The sequence below is a fragment of the Semicossyphus pulcher genome, unplaced genomic scaffold (assembly GCF_022749685.1).
Source record: "Semicossyphus pulcher isolate SPU_LCO1_2020_fin unplaced genomic scaffold, fSemPul1.0.p SCAF_18, whole genome shotgun sequence".
Classification (NCBI taxonomy): domain Eukaryota; kingdom Metazoa; phylum Chordata; class Actinopteri; order Labriformes; family Labridae; genus Semicossyphus; species Semicossyphus pulcher.
The window spans coordinates 16,980,514-17,000,765 of record NW_027211691.1 but is presented as its reverse complement, the minus strand read 5'-3'; the positions used below and the strand labels follow the sequence as shown (position 1 = coordinate 17,000,765).

Below are 20,252 nucleotides of genomic sequence, written 5' to 3'. Positions count from 1 at the left end.
AGCTGTTGTGTCGTGACTTTTGTACGGGATCCGAAATAATGTAGGCAGCTTTAAATGAACACTTTTGGAATCTGACTTAACAGTATTTTGCATATTTCCATGCGTGTTTTCAGGAGAGTTCCCGGCCCTACAAACCAGAATGCGGGCCGTCCTCAGGGTGGAAGTGGAAGCTGTCAAGTTCTTGAAGGAGGAGCCTCATAAACTGGACAGCATGCTGAAAAGGGTCAAGAGCCTGACGGACATGCTCAGCAGTCTGAGAAGGTAAGGGGGGAAAAGATGGAGGAAAAAGTGGAGATAAAAGTAGGAATCGAGAGAAGAGGTGCTGGGGCACGGGGCGCTGAGAGTGAGAGAGGGGGGGGGATTGAAGATGAAAACAAAAAGCACTCTGCGGAGCTGCTCACAGGGGTCTATGATGTGGGAGATTGTACTGTTTGATTATACTGGCAGGCCGGCCTTCATCCCATCAAAGAGGTCAGCCTGTGTGGACTGAGAAGTGTGTTGATGTACTCCCATCGCCTTCACTGAAGCGATAAGTGAATTAATTTGGTGGACACTGCAGCGCCTCATTTCCATTTTAATATGTCACAGATACCAAATTCACTCAGAGTCTTCTCTCTCTCTCGCTCTGTGACAGGGAGTCGCCCAGTTACCAAACCACTGGCACACATAGACATTGCATTCTAACTTTTGGTGGTGCTCTCACTTCTCTGTTTCCCTCCTCTCCAGATCTGCTTCTGAGGGTCATCAGAAAGGACCCGATCCCACTGCTAATGTCCCAGTAGACAACAGCCCCTCAGCAGCAGCCCCCGTGGAAGCTCCCCCAGCAGCAGCAGTCCAGCCCGGCTCCACATCAGCCCCGCCTGAGCCCCAGAGCTCCACCATCAGATCAGAGGTGATGCCTTCCTCTCCTGTGGTCATCCATCATGTGCAGAGCTCCCCGGTGCACATGCAGCAGTCCCAGCAGTCTGCAGCCTTGATAGCTCAGCCCAGTCCCCCTCTCACCCCCAACCCGGGCAAGAGTCAAGACCGGGAGTCTCCCAAGGCGGTAGCCGCGGATCCACCAAGCCCCGCCCGTCTTAAGAAGGCACAAGCGAACCCGGTGAATAACGGCAACGGCACTGCCAACCAGGGTCTGGTCATAGAGGAGCTCCAGAACAGTCAGGACAAGAGCAAAAATAGAGCTATGTCAATTGAGGTACGTCTAGCCCCCTTCCAATTACCATTTGGTCTCCATTGTGTCTTAGCGTCCTGTAAATGTCTCTCTGTCTCTGCTTCACATCAACATGTAGGCTGCAGAGAAGGAATGGGAGGAGAGGAGGCAGAACATGGGTCAGTATGATGGAAGGGAGTTTGAGAAGATCCTGCAGGAGGCCCAGGCCAACATGATGAAGGGCATTCCCAGTCTAGAGGTGGAAGAAAACCCAGAACTGCCTCCTGCTGCCACTGGAGAACAAGCAGACATCAAGAACAACCCAGTGGAGTCGCCATCAGGTACAAAGACAAACACATTTTACATTATACAGCTAGTTTTTCTTTCCTTTATATAACATAAGGTCTTTTATTTTGTCTGACAGAAGAGCCCCAGATTGAGGCCGACAAAGCAGCCAAGAAGGGGCCTGAGAAACTCCCAAAGCCTGTGTTGGAGAAACCAGCCAAACCTGCACTGGAGAGACCCTCCAAGACTGCCAACAAGCCAGCCCCCACTGACACGTTTAACAAGCAGGGGTCTGAAAAGTCCAGCAAGTCCCCACCACCACCTCCTCCAAGGAAGACCTTCAATAGCCCAGGCTCAGGCATGACCACCACACGCTCTGGCGAGGTGGTCTTTACCAGCAGGAAGGAGTCTGTGTCAGCTCAGGTTGGTCTGATAGGAGGTTCAAACAGCAACTTCAGCTTGAAAACTAAATGTTTACATTTGTTTTTTTAAAGGGTGCTAAGTTATATTTTGAAACTACTTTTTATGGTAATCTAAGCTAACGCTAACGGCCTCCTAGCGCACACTTTTGAAGGCGTTCTCCTGCTTTAAACTAACACTTGTTGTGCTGTATGGCTTAGAAACGTAATGACCAAACACTCTCATGAATTCAATCAGGAGGGTGAAGAAGAGGCTCCACCTCCCTCTCCCCAAAACAAGCCCACCAAGGTTCCACCAGAGACCAAGCCGAAGCCAGCCACCCCTCCGCCTGTCACCGCTTCTGTTTCCAGAGAAGAAGAGGACGAAGGGGACAAGATCATGGCAGAGCTCCAGGTTAGATGCATACATTCACTCACACACATACGCCTTCCATCAGACATCAACATAAACTATCAGTAGGTTGCTGTTTTCTGCACTGTGGGAGTGGGTGGCTTTCTTTCATCTCATGGTGGTGGTCTTTCTGAGATCTGACAACTGGCTATGATTGTGATCATAAATCTAACTTTTGGGGTTTTCAGCTGTGGCAAAGGTGAAGACACTCAAACTTCTTCCTTCCTCAAAATCCCCACTTCCCCCTTCACTTCTCTCCACTCTCAGGTTTTCCAGAAGTGCACAGTTAAGGATGTAGGGGTGAAAAATTTGGTAGAACCCACCCCTCGAATTGAGCCTCAAATCAGAGAATTAAGACCGGGGGCCTTATTGCCCCTCAAAGAGAAAAAGGTAAAATATACATCGCCGTGCGGCTACCCAGCTAACTGCCTGCCTCTGCCAACTGTCTGATACAATCAATGGCTGTGTCTTAACCCTTAAACCACCTCTGCACCCTTTGCTTTGGCTCGAGAGAAACCTGTAACAGCTGCCTCCAAAAAGCCTCTTTCCTTGCTGCCTCCGTTTCCTTCCCTCTTGTGATTCTGCTGGATATCACAACTTGAATATTTCAGGATTAAGTCTGCATAAAATGAAGCTTCTGAAAAGATGCCGTCTTTTTTGCGCGTCTGGACCAGACAATGATGTGTTTTTGATCTGAGTTTCACTTGTCCTTTTCTCTAAATCAATAAAGACCTCCGCTCTGTATTCTACAGGCAATTCAATCGTCTTCTGTCTTTCTTTGGTAACATGTCTTTATACAAATTCAACAGACAAAATATAAGAAACAACATACACCGATCAGCCATAACATTATGACCACCTGTCTAATATTGTGTGTCACCCCTCTGAAGGTGTGCTGAGGTATCTGGCACCAAGTCGTTAGCAGCAGATCCTATAAGTTCTGTAAGTTGCGAGGATGGGCCTCCATGGATCGGACTTGGTTGTCCAGCACGTCTCACAGATACTCAGTTGCATTAAGATCTGGGGAATTGTCGTGTTCAAGAAACCATTCCTGAACCATTGTTGCAGTGTGGCAGGGCGCATCGTTTACCATCACAATTTTGCCCTTTTAAAGTCGCTCACATCCTTACCCATTATTCTGCTTTCAACACATCAGCTTAGAGGACAAAATGTTCACTTTCTGCCCAATCTCGGATCCCATCAGCTGTAGTCTGACAACGATATAGCCTCTGGGGACAACGGTGAAGTAATTAATGGGTCTTACCGTCGCCGAAATTTGTCAGGTCTCAAGAGGAGAAGAAAACTACTTTTAAAATGCTCGTTTGTTGAATGGAGGTCGGATCGATTATTTAGTTCCGCCTGCTTTTGCTCTCCACATGTACTGTTTTTCCTGCATTGGTCAATATTACTCAGACTGTAAGCGTAGTACAAACAGAAACCAGAACACTTGCTGTCCCTAAAATCCACGTCCCTGCCTACAGATTCTACATTTTTATGCTATGGATATTATCAGTGTTAATCACTCGACCTGTCAGTGATCATAATGTTATGGCTGATCGGTGTAGTTGCTAAACTAATTAGTAGACACCTGTTTTTGCAGACTTGGTTCACTAGAAGTCAGTCTGACCCATCTGCATGCTACTCTCCCCGACTTATACTCCTCTGAGGAATCACTTTTCTGTTTTCTTTGTCTTTGCACAACTTCAACTTGCTTTTCCAGTTTTACACCACTTTACACAACCAGCACAACCCTATAGTTACTTTAACACATTTACAGTTATTAAATATACATATTTAATATGTATAACCTATGTGACAATAAGGACAGGTATGTTCAAGTGCAACAAATGTAACTCGATTTTAGCTCTCTCAGAGTTTAACAAATTGTATGTTTATGAATAGAGGTTAAGCTACTAGTCACTGTAATGAATGAAGTATTGCACGTTTTGTGTTATGTTACAAAGATCACAGCCTAAGGTATTTAGCTGACACGAAAGTATTGTGAGAAGTGATTTGCATAATATCAGCAGAGCGTGCTGTAAGTACAAGAGAGGAAACAGGATGTGTACAGGTTAATAGTAAATTCACCGGAAACCAGAAAGAGACGAGAGTTAGAAGAAATCCGCTGCTGAAAAAATATTTTTAACAGCGGAAGAGCCAAAAGAAGGGTGATACTGATAAGTTCAATAATTTGCTTATTTGGCTAAAATTAAAGCGGCTTATATTCTTAGCTTTTAAACAGCCATTTTTTTTCCCTGCATGCATTTTTAACACTATGAGAACAGCATATAGTGATGTCATTAACAGTACTATGATATTGGAGTCAGTCTGAGCAACACATACAGTAAAAAATGTTGTCGCTTTTTAGAAAGTATGCAGTGTTGTCACCGTGGATTCTGCAATAATGTATGTGAATTCACAGTTGATCCAAAGAGACCTGACACACCAGTCGCACAGTAATATTATTCCCTCACACACTGTTCTAGCAGAGCTCAGAGCCCAGTCGAGAGGATAAAGATCCAGACACGGATGAAAATGGAAACACTACTGTCCGACAGAGCCAGGGGGTAAGTCAGACTTTGAATAATTAACATTATATTCATGTATAGTTCAAGTTCTGGAGAACTGGAGAGATTTTTAACAGCTACCTCTTCATTTCTCAGGTCATATACTATGTGACCGGCCAGATTCCCAAAGAGCATCCGCCTCCATCAGGAACAGAGGAAACCTCAGAACACCGGGAACCCACCCCTCCATCACAGGTGTCAAATGTCAATGTTAATGACAATTCTTCAAGCCAGCAGCAGCAGCAGCAGCAGCAGCAGCAGCAGCAACCACTGTCTCCACCACCCAAATCCCCTGTAACTCCACCACCTATATCACCCAAGCCTGTGGGACTGAAAGGATTCAAATTTCCTAGGAAGCAAGTTAAACGCTCGGAATCCTTGAAGACGAGTGCAGAAATGGAGAAAGGGAAAATCCTGAACAAAATTAACACTGAAAAGAAAAGTAAAGTCATCCAGCATAATGTGTCTTCTAGTAAGAATATAATACCCGAGCCTACGCCAACAACAACAACGAGTACAATTAAAGAAGCTCCTAAGAGTTATCTTGCTCCAACAAATCCAGCTCCTAGTGAGGACTACAATCCACCTAAAGTTAACTTTGATGAAGATGATGAGGCGAGTCTTAGTCCGGACTTACCTGGAGAGGCTCCTCCACCCCCTGACAACATAGCATTTATGATTACCAACACCAAAGTTCAGGCCCTGTCCTGTGGCGAGTACCAGGAACTGGTCAACGCCAAGAAAGGAAGCGTCCAGACTGTCACTGTCGGTAACGCTGCCAACCGAGGGAGCGCTCCAGCAGGTTCCATTGAACCCCAGGATAATGGCTTCAACAAGAAGCCAGTCATTATCATTTTTGACGAGCCCATGGACATACGTTCAGCCTACAAGCGTCTGTCCACCATATTTGAATGTGAGGAGGAACTGGACAGGATGCTAGCAGCGGAGCGCATCGACGAAGAGAGTGAGGAGTCGGACACAGAGAGGACCACTGGGCTGCATGTAAAAGCTGAAGGGACTGAGGTGGTAGATGGTAAAAAAGTCGACTCTTCACAGAGCAATGCGGACCACGTTAGCTTATCATCCTCATCTTCGTCTTCAATCTCTGAGCTGGACAGCGGAGCCTTAGAGTCAAATGGTGACGCCAAACAGGATGGTAAAAAGAAATTCAAGTTCAAGTTCCCGAAGAAGCAGCTGGCGGCACTGACCCAGGCGATTCGGACGGGCACCAAGTCAGGCAAGAAGACTTTACAGGTGGTTGTGTATGAAGACGAGGAGGAAAGCGACGGTACTGTCAGGCAACACAAAGAGGCAAAGAGGTTTGAGATCGCACGCTCAAAATCCCTTGCAGAAACTTCCAAGGCAACAGGTGGGACCGCGCCGAAGAAGCAGAACTCCGACTCCATCGGCAGGACCAATGAGATCCGGAAGAACACCTACAAGACACTGGACAGCCTCGAGCAGACCATCAAGCAGCTAGAGACCACTATCAGTGAGATGGGACCATGCTCCCCTGGGGAGCACGTCGGCACGGAGGAAGCTAAAACAGGGAATGGGAAAAGCTCAGAAGGAGTGGGGCTGAAGAGGTCCTCCTCTCTCCCTACGTCCAGAGGTTCAGGCCCTAAGGTACCCAGCAAAAATTCATTGCAGAAGAAGACTAAACCTCAGCTCCTTCCTCGCCCTGTAGTCATCCCTACTACCACAACCACCACCACCACCACCACTGTCCCCAGTGCCCCCAGCACCGTACAACAGGTCTCTCTTTAGCTCTTGTTGCTCCGGGAGGCTTTGGGTCCTTCTTTTTTTCAGTTAACCTTCACTCCAACCCTAACCACTGAAATCACAAAATCATTAATCCACTCCACAGGTGCTTGGAAAATTGTAAATGTCCCCCACGGCTTTCTCCCTCTGTGAAATCATGGTGACATGATTAGGGGTGGCATTTTGTTGGGTTCCTGGCGTCCATATCTCTACTTCAGTTCATTGCTAAAACTGATGTTTTCAGCAAGTGGCAAACTCATCATCAAAGACACTCCATGATGATTTACCTCTGATATCTTCCTTATTCCTGACTGCATGTACTACTGTGTATTGACTTAAACGTTCATGGTATCACTGGGTGCATGGTCTTTCACTAGTGTTGATTGTTGAGGTGTTGAATGAGGTTCTTTTACCTCTGTAAGTGCCTTGATTTTTCATACTTCCTATGTGGTGTGTGTTTTTTCTTTCTTTTGTTTTATTTCTTGTTTTGTTTTTCGTTTGGATCCCCTTGCAGAACACCAGTGTCGCTTCCCCTACTAGTCGGATGCCCGTCCCTTTGTCTACGAAGTCCAGGCAGTCGCCGGGTACTACAGACAAAGCAGGAAAACAGCAAAAACTGCAGGACGCTCAGAGGCAGTTCCGACAGGTAGTTTTACTGTAGGGCCTTACCAGACGCTAGAGGAAACAAACATATAGGGAACGAAAACATGAGGCATGTGTTATTAGGGGAAAAAAAAGACTACCAAAGCTGTGAGATTTCCAGTGTTGTGAAAAAATAAAGTCACTCTGGTGGCGACTGTGGATCTGTTAACGTTTCTCTCGAGTCTGCTCTGATGAGAAGGCATGCTTGACTCTTGACTGTTACCCCATAACATCACTGTACTGTATGCTTCTGCATGTCCACACTGCTCATGGTTTCACTGTGTTGGTGACTAAACAAAAAAAAAAAAAAAAGAAGGAAAAAATGGCAAAGAAAAGTGGATCCTGTCATCATCTGAGTTGTCATCACATCTCCAGATCCCATCACAGCTGAGTTCCTAAACAGTGTTGCCAAAATCCCAGGATGCTTTCGGCTATGTTAAAGTACAAACCTAACTGACATTCGGGCTCTGCTCCTCCCTTCTCACAACGCACCTCTGCTCAAACCCAACATTACTGCACAGCTTCTTAACATCACGGTGATATATTTCCTTACCCTCAAGACCTCGCCACAACTCACAACCTTGCACCATCAGTTTCAGTGGAACACTTGCCCCCATTCACCCCACCCCTGTTTGCTCTCACTCTTCAAACTCCTAACCCTCTTATCTAACTCTCTTCAGCCTTTAAATGCATCTCTGTCTTATGAATTCACCCACCAACAGCCCCATTATGAGGCCTAACTCAACTAGAGATGCCCCTCCTGCCTGCAATCACCCTGTCTAACCTATGCAGTGTTCTTGATAACAACTCTCACGTGTCTCACCTTTCATTTAACCTAGTGAAACAGCTTCTTTATATGTTTTTGTTGTCTTTTAGTTGTGTCTTAGTCATATTAATGTTTATGTAGTCATAGTGTGCTTCTATGTGTATAACTTGTAGTTTTTTTTAACATCGTCTTACCTTTTATATGTTTTATTTGACCAGTTTCTCTTTTGACAACCAGTATCTGTTTTGGCATCTCTGTTTGCAGGCTAACGGAAGTGCTAAAAGAGTGGGAGGGGATCATAAAACTACTTCCCCTACTATACCCATTTCTAAAATCCCTGCTTTTTATCCTAGCTCTACTAAAGGCAGCTCCCAGTGTGCACAAAACTCAGATGCTACTAACCCCATTAACCCTTCCTCCTCCTCCTCCTCCTCCTCTTCCTCTTCCTCTTCCTCCTCCCCTGTGGCAAAATCCTCCATCCTGTCCCCTCACAACCCTCGTTCCGGTTCCCTACCCTCCTCCCACATCCCCTCCCTGTCTAACGGATCCCTCAAACTCCCCACACCCTCACAGCACACAGGTAAAGCTCTCTCGTTCTCCTCGCAGACTCAGAATGGTCGAGTGCACTCCTCCTCCTCCTCTTCATTCTCCTCCTCCTCCTCCTCCTCCTCCTCCTCCCCCTCCCCTCTGTCGCCCACACCTGTGGGCCCAGGTGGAAAGAGCATCCGCACCATACACACCCCCAGCTTCACCAGCTACAGGTCCCACAACGGCAGCAACGGCAAATCCTGCATCCCAACAGCCACAGCAGCTAAGGACGCTACCTAGCCCCAATATGGCCGCTCTGGCTTTACCGCATAGCAGGTAGACCTGGTCATATTTCATGTTATATAGTTTTGGTTTGTTGTTTTTTCTCTGTTTTTGTATAAGTATTAAGCGATGCACTCCCCCAATCCATGTTATATTTGACACTGGCATCCTCACACCAATGCTTCTATCTCCTTTAAGTTGCATTTTTCCAGTTTTGAAAACTCTTGGATTCTGCTTCTTTCTTGACGGTGTACAAGATGTTCCGACAAAATATTTTATAATGGAACTTAAAAAAATCTTTGGTTTTACCACTTTGTAGTTGAAGTGCAAGGCTCTCATGGTGTTGAAAATCTATTTTTCTTGCTGTAACTAAGAATAGAGAATATAGAGTTGATGTACAATCGCGACATACCTTGTAAAAAGTTTGTTTTATTTTTCAAACCAGAGATTGAATAACCATAGTATATTTAATCTTCTATATTTCTTATGTTGCCAGACATTCAACACAGCCCTTGTAAATGCCTTTTATGAATGTATACATGACGTATACAGACATTTTAAAGTTGAACTCATTATTAAGATCTGTTTTCTAAGAGTATTTTCTCATTTTTCGACCACATGAACTGCCAATATTTCTTTTACAGACATGAAAAACTGGTATCATGAGTAATACAAGTTTTCTTTTAAGCGTGCCTATTTGCCAAAGTTGTTGTACAATGACTCACTTCAGGCCTAACCCAGTCACAAGATTTAGGGGAATTAACATGCACTCCATTGGCGTGATGGCTGAAGTGTTGACCACAGTGTTACTGCTTGGTCTTCATTTGTTAAGTTAACATGTATTGTTGTCTAAATGTAAACTGTACTAAAAGCAAAGTGATGAATCAGTTCTACCACGTGTACATAGAAGCTTCTACTAAGAAAATAAGTAGTTTTTTTAACATACCAAAGTTTATTTGTATGCATGCCTTTCAAATACTTTAGGAGAGTGGTGTAAAAGAAGAATTATGTTTGCACAGATAGATTTTTGTAAATATCTGGTTTTCTCTCATTTTTGTAAAGCTTTAAATCATACTATAAAGGAGCAGTGTGAAAAAGACAAAACTGTGTTGGAGTAGAAAAATAAAGACTTGCATGCTTGAAATGCAGCGAGCTTCAATGTTTTTATTTCTGTGACTTCCTGTGTGACTGACTGAGAGTGTGGGGGTGTATGTGTTTGTGTGTGTGTAAATATGAAAGTAGAGACAGACTACATTAAAGAGCAGATCTCTAGTTCTCATTTTCACTTCACCTGTCTGCTCTCCACTGATATAGCACATATATAGAAGAAGTCTGTATCTCTACAATTAAAGGTAAGAACTTAAATATCTATCATATAAATTGTTTGACAAAGGGCTACACGTATATTCCCTAAATTAACTCTTACAATCCGTTATTATTTTTTTTAGTAATGTACAGAGAATAATGTTGCTTTAACTATGATGTATGCAAGTTCTCATTAAGAGTACCTAAAATGTGCATTTATTTCACGATTTTTTAAATCTAAAAGTCATATTTCTCCTCATAACATCCTGTTTCCTGTTTATAAGCCATTAACCAGGATGTGGGGGAAATTTTAATACTCTACTTATATACTAATATCTTTATTATACTAGGGTTAATTAAAAGCATTGTATTTTGCAGGTATTTACATGACTAAATTAAGTTGAACTATGACAAGAAATTGTATATAAAAGGAAGGAGAAAACACTTTTTATCAATATTTAATTCAAATAAATGCTTGATTAAAAAATGCATTGTTTACATCCTGATAACAATAACTTTATTGATCCCCAAAGGGAAATTCGTTATTGACACCTGTCTCTAAAAATGTTCACCTCTTTTACTACCAGATTAACAGATTTATTTAAATATTTTTTTTTTTATCTCATGCTTCACTGATCATCCTTCACCCTGCAAGCACAGTTCCTGTTTCTATGAAACCTATTAACCACACTTGGGTTGATTCTCACAACATGCAAGCGTGTCATCCTTCTGTTTATGTTATTGGTTTGTTGTTATGTAACAGTGTATGACTTTGTATATCATTTAAAAACAAAAATCATTTGACTTTGATGGCGATCAATAATCATAACAGGGTCTTTGTATCTATGCTGCAGCAGGCTGATCTCCCCCACAACAATGAACATCACTGAGGTTGGCGTGTATGCCGGTGACTCCCACCAAGAGAACATTGTGTTTTCTACATTTTACATCCTGATTTTCATCATCGCCGTGCCTGGAAACGCTGTGGCGCTGTGGGCCTTCTTCAAGCAGGACATGACGTCCCCATCGAAGGTCTTCCTCAGGCACCTGTCCGTCGCAGACATCTCTTATGTCCTCATTTTGCCCATGCGTATAGTGTACCACCTGTCTGGCAGCCGCTGGCCCTTTGGACATGTAGTCTGTCAACTAGCCGGATTCCTCTTTTACCTAAACTTGTACTGCAGCATGTATTTAATGAGTTTCATCAGCCTGGACAGATTTCTGGCTGTGGTCCTACCCTTGAAATCACAGTCAGTTAGGAAGGCTGTGTATGCGAAGGTAGTTGTTGGCATACTTTGGGTGATAATTATTTTGTCTATGAGTCCAATTCTTTTCTCAAAAAAGAATATGACCAGCAACTCAACTGGCATCTGCACCAAGCTGTACTTAGAAAAGACATCGCCCAGAGCTCTGGCCTCCACTATAGTGGCATTTGTTCTTCCTCTCACCACCATAGTGGTCTCCTACATACTGATTCTGTGGAAATTACGGACAGTCAAGCAACATGTAGAACGGCCAGTGAAAGACAAAGCTATAAACATGATCGTCCTCATCGTGATGAACTTCCTGTTAGCTTTTTTGCCCTACCACGTGAGCAGGGTGATTTATATCACAAGCCTTGACCATACGACTGCAGCAACCAGTGAGTCACTGGGAAGAGCCAATTGGATCACATCTGCACTGACGTGTGTTAGTGGTGTGCTTGATCCTGTGCTGTATTTCTTCCTGAACAGAGCATACAGGGACAAACTGCTTAGGCTGTTCTGTACGAAAAAGGGAAGATGATCAATAAGTTACAAATATGTAAACAATAAAGACATTTACGCCCTCTTTTCGTATATTTTTTAAAGAGATGTGCAGACGGAAATCCTTCAATCTTGGATTTACACATTTATGTGATTTCTAAAATGCAGTTACAAAGTAAACAAAGGTTGACTACCTCACTGGTAAATATATGTATATCTCCTATGTACTGGCATCTTTATATATCTTGCAGGGGAAACAAACTCTTGATTATCTGTTATGGTAACAGTTTTTTAATTTGGATGTTAGGCTACATAAAAAGCATGTGAACACTGACATCATTTTATTTCTACTTTTAGATCATAAAACCCTTAAAAGGAAGTTTTAAAGGAAGTAAAACTATGACTTACTTAATGTTGGTAACAACTCCTCTAACATGTAGGGTGGCACGCATAAGACACACCTCATTATATGGCCTTTTTTATTGTACAAATAGATATTGATATATTTATATTTCCATTAAAATATTAATATAAAATATTAGCAGCAATAGAATCCAATATAATGAGGTGTGTCTTATTGGTCCAAGTATTAACATCCAACACTGATTTGAGGACACTGGGTCACATGATATGGAAGTTATTGGAAAAAAAGAAATCCATACAAATATTATTGGAAAAAAATCTAACATGAAGAGGTTTGTCCTATTTGTCCAATTTAGTATACATTTCTCTTATTAATTTTGAGCCATCAGGTCATATGACCTCGAAACTATTGGCCAAAAGCCCTTATTCTTTATAAAAACATTTATGTAAAATAAATTTAGTTTAAAATTAGTAGGCAACATGTAACCAATTTTGTTGTAATTTTTAATCCTTATTTTTATATGGGCAAGTCATGGACGTATTATAAAAATATAAGTTTTGTGTCTATTTAGCAGTAACTTATTGATGATCAGGCTCTGCCTGCTAAGTGCGAGGGCTCGGAGTTCAGCTAACCGTTCTCTCTCCACCAACTCTGGGGGAAGCCCAGTGAGAAAGCGTCGCTGGCTCCCGAGTGAATGTCTGTCGAATAAACAACTTAGAACTAACTTTGCCGCGGTATCTGATACAATATACCTCCAATACATGCCAAGTGGCTTTTGTGTAGTTGCCACGATTCCGAGAAAATTGATGTTCACCCAGTTTGACTCGTGCGGGCACCCGTATTTTCGACTTGTTACCAAGGCAGCCAGGAAGAAGCTGTGAAGGGAGCGGACCGTGAGTGTGTTCTTGTTTGTTTAAAGCAGCTTCTTATGTTTTCACGAAGACATAGGGCGTTAGTCAATATTGTCGAAGCTAAAATATATATAAAGGGTACCATGTCATCCCTGTAGTATTCACATCAGTGTAATGTTACGTTAGCTAACCAAGTACAACTGACTTCACCGTTATTTGTCGGAAAGGGGCAATTAGCTAGGCTAGCATTTGCAAACGGTTAATGTTGTCGTTTCTCCGAAAATAAAGGTGTTAAAAAACTGTTGGTTTTGTAGGAAGAAAGTTAGCTTTGTTACTGTAGCAATAACGTATATTGACGTTAACCCTAGATGTGTTGAAAACAAGGGCACAAAAATACCTATCGCAACTACCTTCCACAGTTTAGGTAGATTAGACATTTAAGTTGTCAACCTACATCTGTCTGTCACGCAGGAGAGGCAATGTGCATCCGAAAAGGCTGAGTACATTATTGCAGCTTAGGCTGTCACAATGGGCACCGCATCCTCTTTGGTCAGCCCAGGAGAGGTAATCGAAGATGGATATGGGGGTGAAGGTGGGGAAGCCTGCGAGATCCCAGTGGAGGTGAAGCCCAAAGCCCGACTCCTGCGAAGCTCCTTCCGCAGAGCACCTCGGGTGATTGGGGCCAGTTTTAAATCCACCGGTTCTGTGGATCTGGAGTATGCTGCTGAGTACGAAAGACTGCGTAAAGAGTATGAAATCTTCCGTGTCAGCAAGAATAACGAGATCTCATCCATGCAGAAGAAGGAGGCCAAGCTGGATGAGGAGAACAAGAGGCTGCGAGCTGAGCTACAGGTACTGATTCAGTGGGAGATTACCAGCTACCATGGCACAAACTTATTGGCTTCAACAATTAAGGTTTGTGGATGTTATTATAATGCTGTCCATCCTCATTAGGCTCTGCAGAAGACCTACCAGAAGATCCTTAGAGAAAAAGAGAGTGCTCTTGAGGCAAAGTACCAAGCTATGGAGAGGGCTGCCACCTTTGAACACGACCGGGACAAAGTAAAACGACAGTTTAAGGTAAACCACTTATGTGTTGCAGTGTAGCATTCTTATGTTAATCATGATTGCAGTGTTAACCAGTGGCCTAAATGACAGATTTTCCGAGAGACAAAAGAAAAGGAAATTCAGGATCTCCTGCGGGCCAAGAGGGACTTGGAGGCCAAGTTGCAGCAGTTGCAGGCTCAGGGTATCCAGGTCTATGACCCAAATGATTCTGACTCAGATGACAACCAAACCACAGTTACTGGTAAGGAAAACCCCTATGCTGTGATGTTTTATTCATCCACCCATCACTTCAGTGTTATTTTTTAATAAAATACTAAACGTAAGGTCTTGTTTTGTATGCTGAGAATATATCATTTGTTCACTGCATGTCTTTAGCTGCAGGGACACAGTGTGAGTACTGGTCTGGTGGTGTTCTGGGGAGTGAGCCCTCTATGGGTAGCATGATGCAGTTGCAGCAGACCTTTCGGGGACCAGAGTTTGCCCACAGTTTGATCGATGTGGAGGGACCCTTTGCAAACGTGAGCAGAGGTAAGCTTCAATAAATACATCAAAAACTGAAACATGTATGTTTGTTTATGTATGTCTTCTAAAGAATGCCTCTTTTTTCTCTTGTTTGTTTGTGTCAGATGACTGGGATGCCGCGGTGGCCAGTCTGCTTCAGGTGTCCCCTCATGTACCCCAGGCCTTATGGAGTAACACAGTCCGCTGCTACCTAATCTTTACCCAGGAGACCAAAGCTGAGTTTGATATATTTATTAGGGTAGGTTCGAGGGGCACTGCGTGTCTATATGGGACTGTTTCTTAGATATGGCCTAGAGTAGTGATTCTCAGACTTTTTTCCTGCTCAATTTCAACCAGAAATTAATTTTCTTGAATTTTGTCTGTAATTCTGTCTCAAAACTCGCTTTGTGGAAACCTAAATAGTGTAACAAACAAACATAAACTTGTTTATTTCATTATTTAAGGAATCATGCGTGACTAATATTTTTAAATAAACATTAAAAAATGACCCCTTGCAGTCCTCTGAAGTACCCCCAGGCTGTACCCCCTTTGAGATACAGAGGCCTTTTGCCAGAAACGTTACACTTTAAAGGGGGGTATTATGCTGATTTTATTATTCATATTTCACTCTGTGATACCTGTGGAGTAGCTTAGCATAATTTACAGTTAAAAAAACTCCTAACTTTTCTCACACTGGTGCTCTGTGCAGGCCCTCATACAGCCTCTACCTGAAACGACTCAGTCAGCTCTGTCCCTTTAAGAAATCCCTACAAGCCCACTTTCTTCTGATTGGCCAGCTCTCCAAAGCCTGACTTTGTGATGTCACAAAGTGCAGTGTGTAGAAAAAAGCAGTGTGAAACCTGGCATTCACAGCAGCCTGCAGACTGAGCTGAGAAGCCTGGGGATTACTCCAACATACTTTTACCTACATATTTGAAACTTCACCCACGTTTAGTCTGGACATCCAACATTGTAACATTATATATATGTCTTAAAATGTGAAACAGCATAATACCTCCTCTTTAAATCTTTGAATTATGTTGTCATTTCAGAAACACTCTCCTGCGTTACGAAGAATGTGTGAGGGTCTGGGCCACTTCTACCTGAATGTCTGCTTCCCAGAGGAGAGTGCCACCTCGTACGCTGCGGAGCGCAAGCAGGAGATCGAAAGGAGCTCTGTGTGTGTGCTTCTTCTCAAGTCAACTGTCACAAGGTATAGCAAGTCCTACGTCCACATGTAGTCAAAGTTAGATATATGGTTAATATATAATAAAAGAATGGGAAATTATTAATAGTTTTCATGCATGTGTGCAGCTCTGTTGTGGAGGACTGTGAGGAGGCTTTTGTGAAGAATCCAGATGGACATCCACTGGTGCTCTACCTCAGGACTGAAGAGGATCACAGTTTGACCGGACCCACGAGGCAACTGCTGGAAAGGGTGAATGCTGCAGACAAGGCAGCTAAAGTCAAGGTGTGTGTGTACCTTCATTTAAAACAAACAGGACACAGGGGAGAAATAGATGTTTCACAACATATCCAAGGTTAGAAAAAAGCATATATTAGACCATGTTGATGATACTCGCTTGCCCTTTAGGAAAACTGTGAGAGTGAATTCTGTTAATGGATATGCCATTTAAAATCATCTGAATATGTTAGCAGTATGTTTTCCCATTTCCTCTAACCCAGGTAGTGGATCATAGCGGCTCTGCAGAGGAGGGAGCTGCCCTGATTTACGCTCAGCTGGAGAAAGTCATCAAACAGGTACAGACTGTCTCTCGAGTAGCACCAGTGTGTTTATCAGTTCGTAGCCTAACAGTGTTTCACTTCCACTGTAGGAGTTGCTGGGTCTTGAAGGAGCTGACGTTGACTCTAAGGATTCTGGGATAGAGGAGGGACGTGAGGAAGACTCAGGAGATGTGCTGTGGGACCTGCATGATGAGCAGGAGCAGATAGAGTCTTACCAGCAGGCCTGTGGCAGCACCACGTCACAGTTAGGCTTCCAGAAGGTAAAGCTGATCTCCTCTTTTCAGCTTGTTTTCTAATACATATTTTTTACCGTAAGTCTGTGTGGTGTTTTATCTTCTCCTTAGTATATAGATCGTTTGAATGACATGATAGCTGCTCCTCCTCCAACCCCACCTCTGCTGGTGTCGGGCGGTCCAGGCTCAGGGAAGTCTCTCCTGCTCTCCAAATGGTAAGTTAAAGGGATGCTATCCACTTCTCCAACGGCCCTGAAAAACCTCCGCCAGACTACGTAAAACGCGCCATCTGGCGGAGGCCAGGGAGCTCGCTAAACTACACTTCCTCAATCTAGGACGCCCGCCTCCGATGTCATGTCTCGTTCAAAATCGTCAGGTATGAAATGTAGACTGCAGACCTGAAGATTTTTTTAATGATCCACCAGTATATTCTCGTTGTATTTTGGATTCTGTACGCTGCAGCGAAACGGTAGTATTTCACTGCAGCGTCTCTCGCTGAGCCATTCCTTTCAGAGGGAGGGGCGCAATGCACGCTGGGAGTTGTAGGAATGTAGAACGGGCGAAACCACAAGCTGTTTGTACAACTTTCTCCACAGCTATGGCGCCAATTTCAAATATTATTGCTTCTATCGATTGCTTATATTGCATATGCTTTCATTCTGCTTTAATGTTCTCTAATCCTTTGCAGGATCGAGCAGCAGCAGAAGCAGTCGCCCAACACCTTGTTCCTGTATCATTTTGTGGGCCGCCCACTTTCAACAAGCGCAGAGCCCGTTCTCATTATCAAACGCCTCACGGTTAAAGTAAGGGCTCTCTCTCATTGGCTCGTGCCGTAAGCATATTTCCTGTGAAGATGCTCAGTCTCACCTGAATAATTTGTCTCATAGCTGCTGCAGCACTTCTGGTCAATTTCTGGCTTGTCCATGGAGCCCAGTAAGATCCTGGAGGAGTTTCCCCGCTGGCTTGAAAGACTCTCAGCACGCCATCAAGGAAACATCATCATCATTATTGACTCTATTGACCAAATACAAGTACACCTCCTCTCAGATTCAACCCTTTAGATATCTAATGGTCATGTTTGCTTCCAGAATGAGTCCTCTAACACTGCTCTCCTTTTCTTCAGCAAGCAGAAAGACACATGAAGTGGCTGATCGACCCTCTTCCTGTCAATGTCAGAGTGGTGGTGTCGGTCAATGTGGAGACGTGTCCTCAAGCTTGGAGGTGGTTATGTTGGTTCAAAATGTTGCCATGAAGTTATATATAGTTCTAAATACTCTCTTGTAGTATTGCCACCTATAATTCAATGAGCATGTCTGTTTAGGTTGTGGCCCACACTCCACTTAGACCCACTGAGCCCCAGAGAGGTCAGGAGCGTTGTTAATGCCGAGTGCCAGAGCATGGATCTGAAATTTACAAAGGACCAGGTCAGTTAACATCCAATCAAAAATGTGCAGCTGTAAGTAGAGGTTTGTTTTTGATTAAAATGCAACACTTGTTCCAGGAGAAGAAGCTAGAAAGGCACTGTCGCTCCGCATCGACCTGCAACGCCTTGTATGTCACGCTTCTCGCAAGGATGATCGTAAGGTCAGCAACTTCTGCTTTCACAGTTCTACATTTGAAGGACATCACAGACAACGTCTCTTCCTGTGTGGCTTCCTGTTTGGATTGGATAACATGCAATGTGTTTTTTTTTACTCTCCACACAGTACGTCATGTTGGTCGTTGGAGAAGAGCCTGGAGCAGTGTCTGCTGTGTCAGGACACCATGTCGCTCTACCGCCTGGCCCTCAAAATGACGCTGAGCTCCCTCAACACAGACAGGGAGCGACATGTTATGAGAGAGGTGACAAAGTAACAGTAAAAGCTCTACTTAAACATGTGTTGTGTTCCCATGATGCACTTTGCAGTCTGTTTAAATTAACCTCTCAGGGACTAACATAAACATTGTGTGAATTAGTAGCAGAATAATGTGTTTTTGTCCCTCTCTAGATACTGTGCCTTGTGTGTGCCAGCCATAATGGAGTGAGTGAATCAGAGGTGCAAGACCTTTTCCCAGAGCTCGAGCTGCCTGTCCTGTCCTCTCTGCTTCACCGTCTGAACAGACTCTGCGTTGTAACCCTCCGTTGTGGGCTCATCAGGTTTCAACATCTGCAGGTATTGCTCTGCAGCTGCAGCTTTGGCTTTGTGGAATATTATTAGTGCACAAAAACCCTAAATTATCATATTTACGGTAAATTTGAATGTTTGTGTCTTCTGTCTTTCAGGCTTGGGAAGCTGTGAGGTCGGAGTTCCTGGGCGGAGGAAGCAGCTCGGCTGCTTACAGAGAGAAACTCATACATCATTTCAGCCAGCAGCTCAGGTGCGTCAGAGCAGCTCAACCTTATAAAACAGATTCTTCTTACAGTACGACTCATGTGATTGTGTGTGCGCATGTGTAGCCAGGACCGTGTGACTTGGCGGGTCGCAGACGAGCTGCCCTGGCTGCTCCAACAGCAGGAGGACAGAAGTAAACTCCAGCTCAGCCTCCTGAACCTGTTTGTCTCCCAGAACCTCTACAAGAGGTACGAAACATGCAAGCTTATATTACAAAGGCTGACATATTAATTCAGTCTTACAGAAGTATGTCTGCTTGTTTTCAAGGGGTCATTTCTCTGAGCTGCTCGCCTATTGGCAATATGTGGGCAAAGACAAAAGCTCCATGGCCACCGAGTACTTTGACTCCCTGAAACACTACGAGAAGAGCTGTGAGAGCGAAGACAGCATGACCAAGCTGGCCAACCTGTATGAGACGTTAGGACGTTTCCTCAAAGACCTGGGCCTCCCGAGTCAGGTAGTAGCAATGTAAGCATTAGCTCTACGATGAAAAGTGCACATATTCATAACTGCATCTCATGTCTGTCTCTATAGGCCGTCGCCCCCTTACAGAGGTCCCTTGAGATTAGGGAGACAGCCTTGGACCCGGACCATCCCAGCGTGGCTCGCTCCCTGCACCAGCTGGCCGGGGTTTATGTTCAGTGGAAGAAGTATGGTAACGCTGAGCAGCTGTACAAGCAGGCCCTGGAGATAAGTGAGAATGCGTACGGCGCTGAGCACGCGAGCGTGGCACGAGAGCTGGAGTCGCTCGCCATGCTGTATCAGAAACAAAACAAGTAAAGGCTTCTCTCTTGGTGTTACTTTCAATTGTTGTTTATGTAGTTTATTGGCTGTTTATCCCAGCTGTGTTGACGATCCTATTAAAAGTGAAAGACAATCGGTTTAATGGCTCACACCTGCTGTTTTTACGATCAGGTATGAACAGGCAGAGAAACTCAGGAAGATGTCTGTGAAGATCCGTCAGAAGACTGCACGCCAGAAAGGTCATATGGTAAGCATGTTTCAGAGATTCCCACATGCTGAGTCATTCTCACTTCATCAGTCATATGGGTAACGTGCCTTTTGTCGACTCCTCCTTTCAGTACGGCTTCACTCTGTTGAGGCGCAGAGCCCTGCAGCTGGAGGAGCTGACCCTGGGAAAAGACTCCGCAGACTGTGCCAAGACGCTTAATGAGCTGGGCGTCCTGTACTACCTCCAAAACAACCTGGAGTAAGGCTCACGTGTTGCAGCTGCCTTGCACACTGGCAGCATTTTGAACACTGTTTGATTACATCT

The 20,252-nt window shown here is 44.1% G+C and overlaps 3 protein-coding genes across 12 annotated transcripts in view; all 3 read left to right on the top strand.

Annotated features, from left to right (window-relative positions):
- The window catches only part of LOC138595602 (sickle tail protein homolog), a 97,142-nt gene extending 87,203 nt beyond the window's left edge, over positions 1-9,939 (top strand). For 6 of the 10 annotated variants that reach the window (XM_069666917.1, XM_069666915.1, XM_069666923.1 and 3 more), the window contains 10 exons: positions 114-261; positions 727-1,195; positions 1,290-1,491; positions 1,575-1,858; positions 2,093-2,248; positions 2,513-2,635; positions 4,732-4,812; positions 4,909-6,567; positions 7,088-7,219; positions 8,246-9,939. In XM_069666917.1, coding sequence (XP_069523018.1) covers positions 114-261; positions 727-1,195; positions 1,290-1,491; positions 1,575-1,858; positions 2,093-2,248; positions 2,513-2,635; positions 4,732-4,812; positions 4,909-6,567; positions 7,088-7,219; positions 8,246-8,809 — 3,818 coding nt within the window. In that variant the 3' untranslated portion in view covers positions 8,810-9,939. The remainder of the gene's footprint in view (positions 1-113; positions 262-726; positions 1,196-1,289; positions 1,492-1,574; positions 1,859-2,092; positions 2,249-2,512; positions 2,636-4,731; positions 4,813-4,908; positions 6,568-7,087; positions 7,220-8,245) is intronic. The other 4 variants (XM_069666916.1, XM_069666925.1, XM_069666920.1 and 1 more) reach the window with 4 other exon arrangements.
- Positions 9,940-10,093: 154 nt separating this feature from the next.
- On the top strand, positions 10,094-11,888 carry LOC138596164 (uracil nucleotide/cysteinyl leukotriene receptor). Its single transcript, XM_069667779.1, is given in 3 exon segments — positions 10,094-10,143; positions 10,951-11,863; positions 11,865-11,888. Coding segments are annotated over 2 exon segments (915 nt in total). The 5' UTR covers positions 10,094-10,143; positions 10,951-10,972.
- Positions 11,889-13,073: 1,185 nt separating this feature from the next.
- Positions 13,074-20,252, top strand: part of LOC138595646 (nephrocystin-3-like) — a 32,838-nt gene continuing 25,659 nt past the window's right edge. Inside the window, exons 1-24 of the mRNA XM_069666981.1 lie at positions 13,074-13,098; positions 13,528-13,908; positions 14,011-14,136; positions 14,215-14,365; positions 14,500-14,652; positions 14,751-14,884; positions 15,678-15,838; positions 15,940-16,096; positions 16,312-16,386; positions 16,461-16,631; positions 16,716-16,819; positions 17,293-17,407; positions 17,492-17,635; positions 17,728-17,825; positions 17,926-18,028; positions 18,106-18,188; positions 18,311-18,446; positions 18,593-18,757; positions 18,868-18,962; positions 19,042-19,164; positions 19,244-19,433; positions 19,511-19,752; positions 19,892-19,967; positions 20,059-20,186. Of these exons, the coding sequence (XP_069523082.1) occupies positions 13,585-13,908; positions 14,011-14,136; positions 14,215-14,365; positions 14,500-14,652; positions 14,751-14,884; positions 15,678-15,838; positions 15,940-16,096; positions 16,312-16,386; positions 16,461-16,631; positions 16,716-16,819; positions 17,293-17,407; positions 17,492-17,635; positions 17,728-17,825; positions 17,926-18,028; positions 18,106-18,188; positions 18,311-18,446; positions 18,593-18,757; positions 18,868-18,962; positions 19,042-19,164; positions 19,244-19,433; positions 19,511-19,752; positions 19,892-19,967; positions 20,059-20,186 (3,254 nt within the window). The 5' untranslated portion in view covers positions 13,074-13,098; positions 13,528-13,584. The remainder of the gene's footprint in view (positions 13,099-13,527; positions 13,909-14,010; positions 14,137-14,214; positions 14,366-14,499; positions 14,653-14,750; positions 14,885-15,677; positions 15,839-15,939; positions 16,097-16,311; positions 16,387-16,460; positions 16,632-16,715; positions 16,820-17,292; positions 17,408-17,491; positions 17,636-17,727; positions 17,826-17,925; positions 18,029-18,105; positions 18,189-18,310; positions 18,447-18,592; positions 18,758-18,867; positions 18,963-19,041; positions 19,165-19,243; positions 19,434-19,510; positions 19,753-19,891; positions 19,968-20,058; positions 20,187-20,252) is intronic.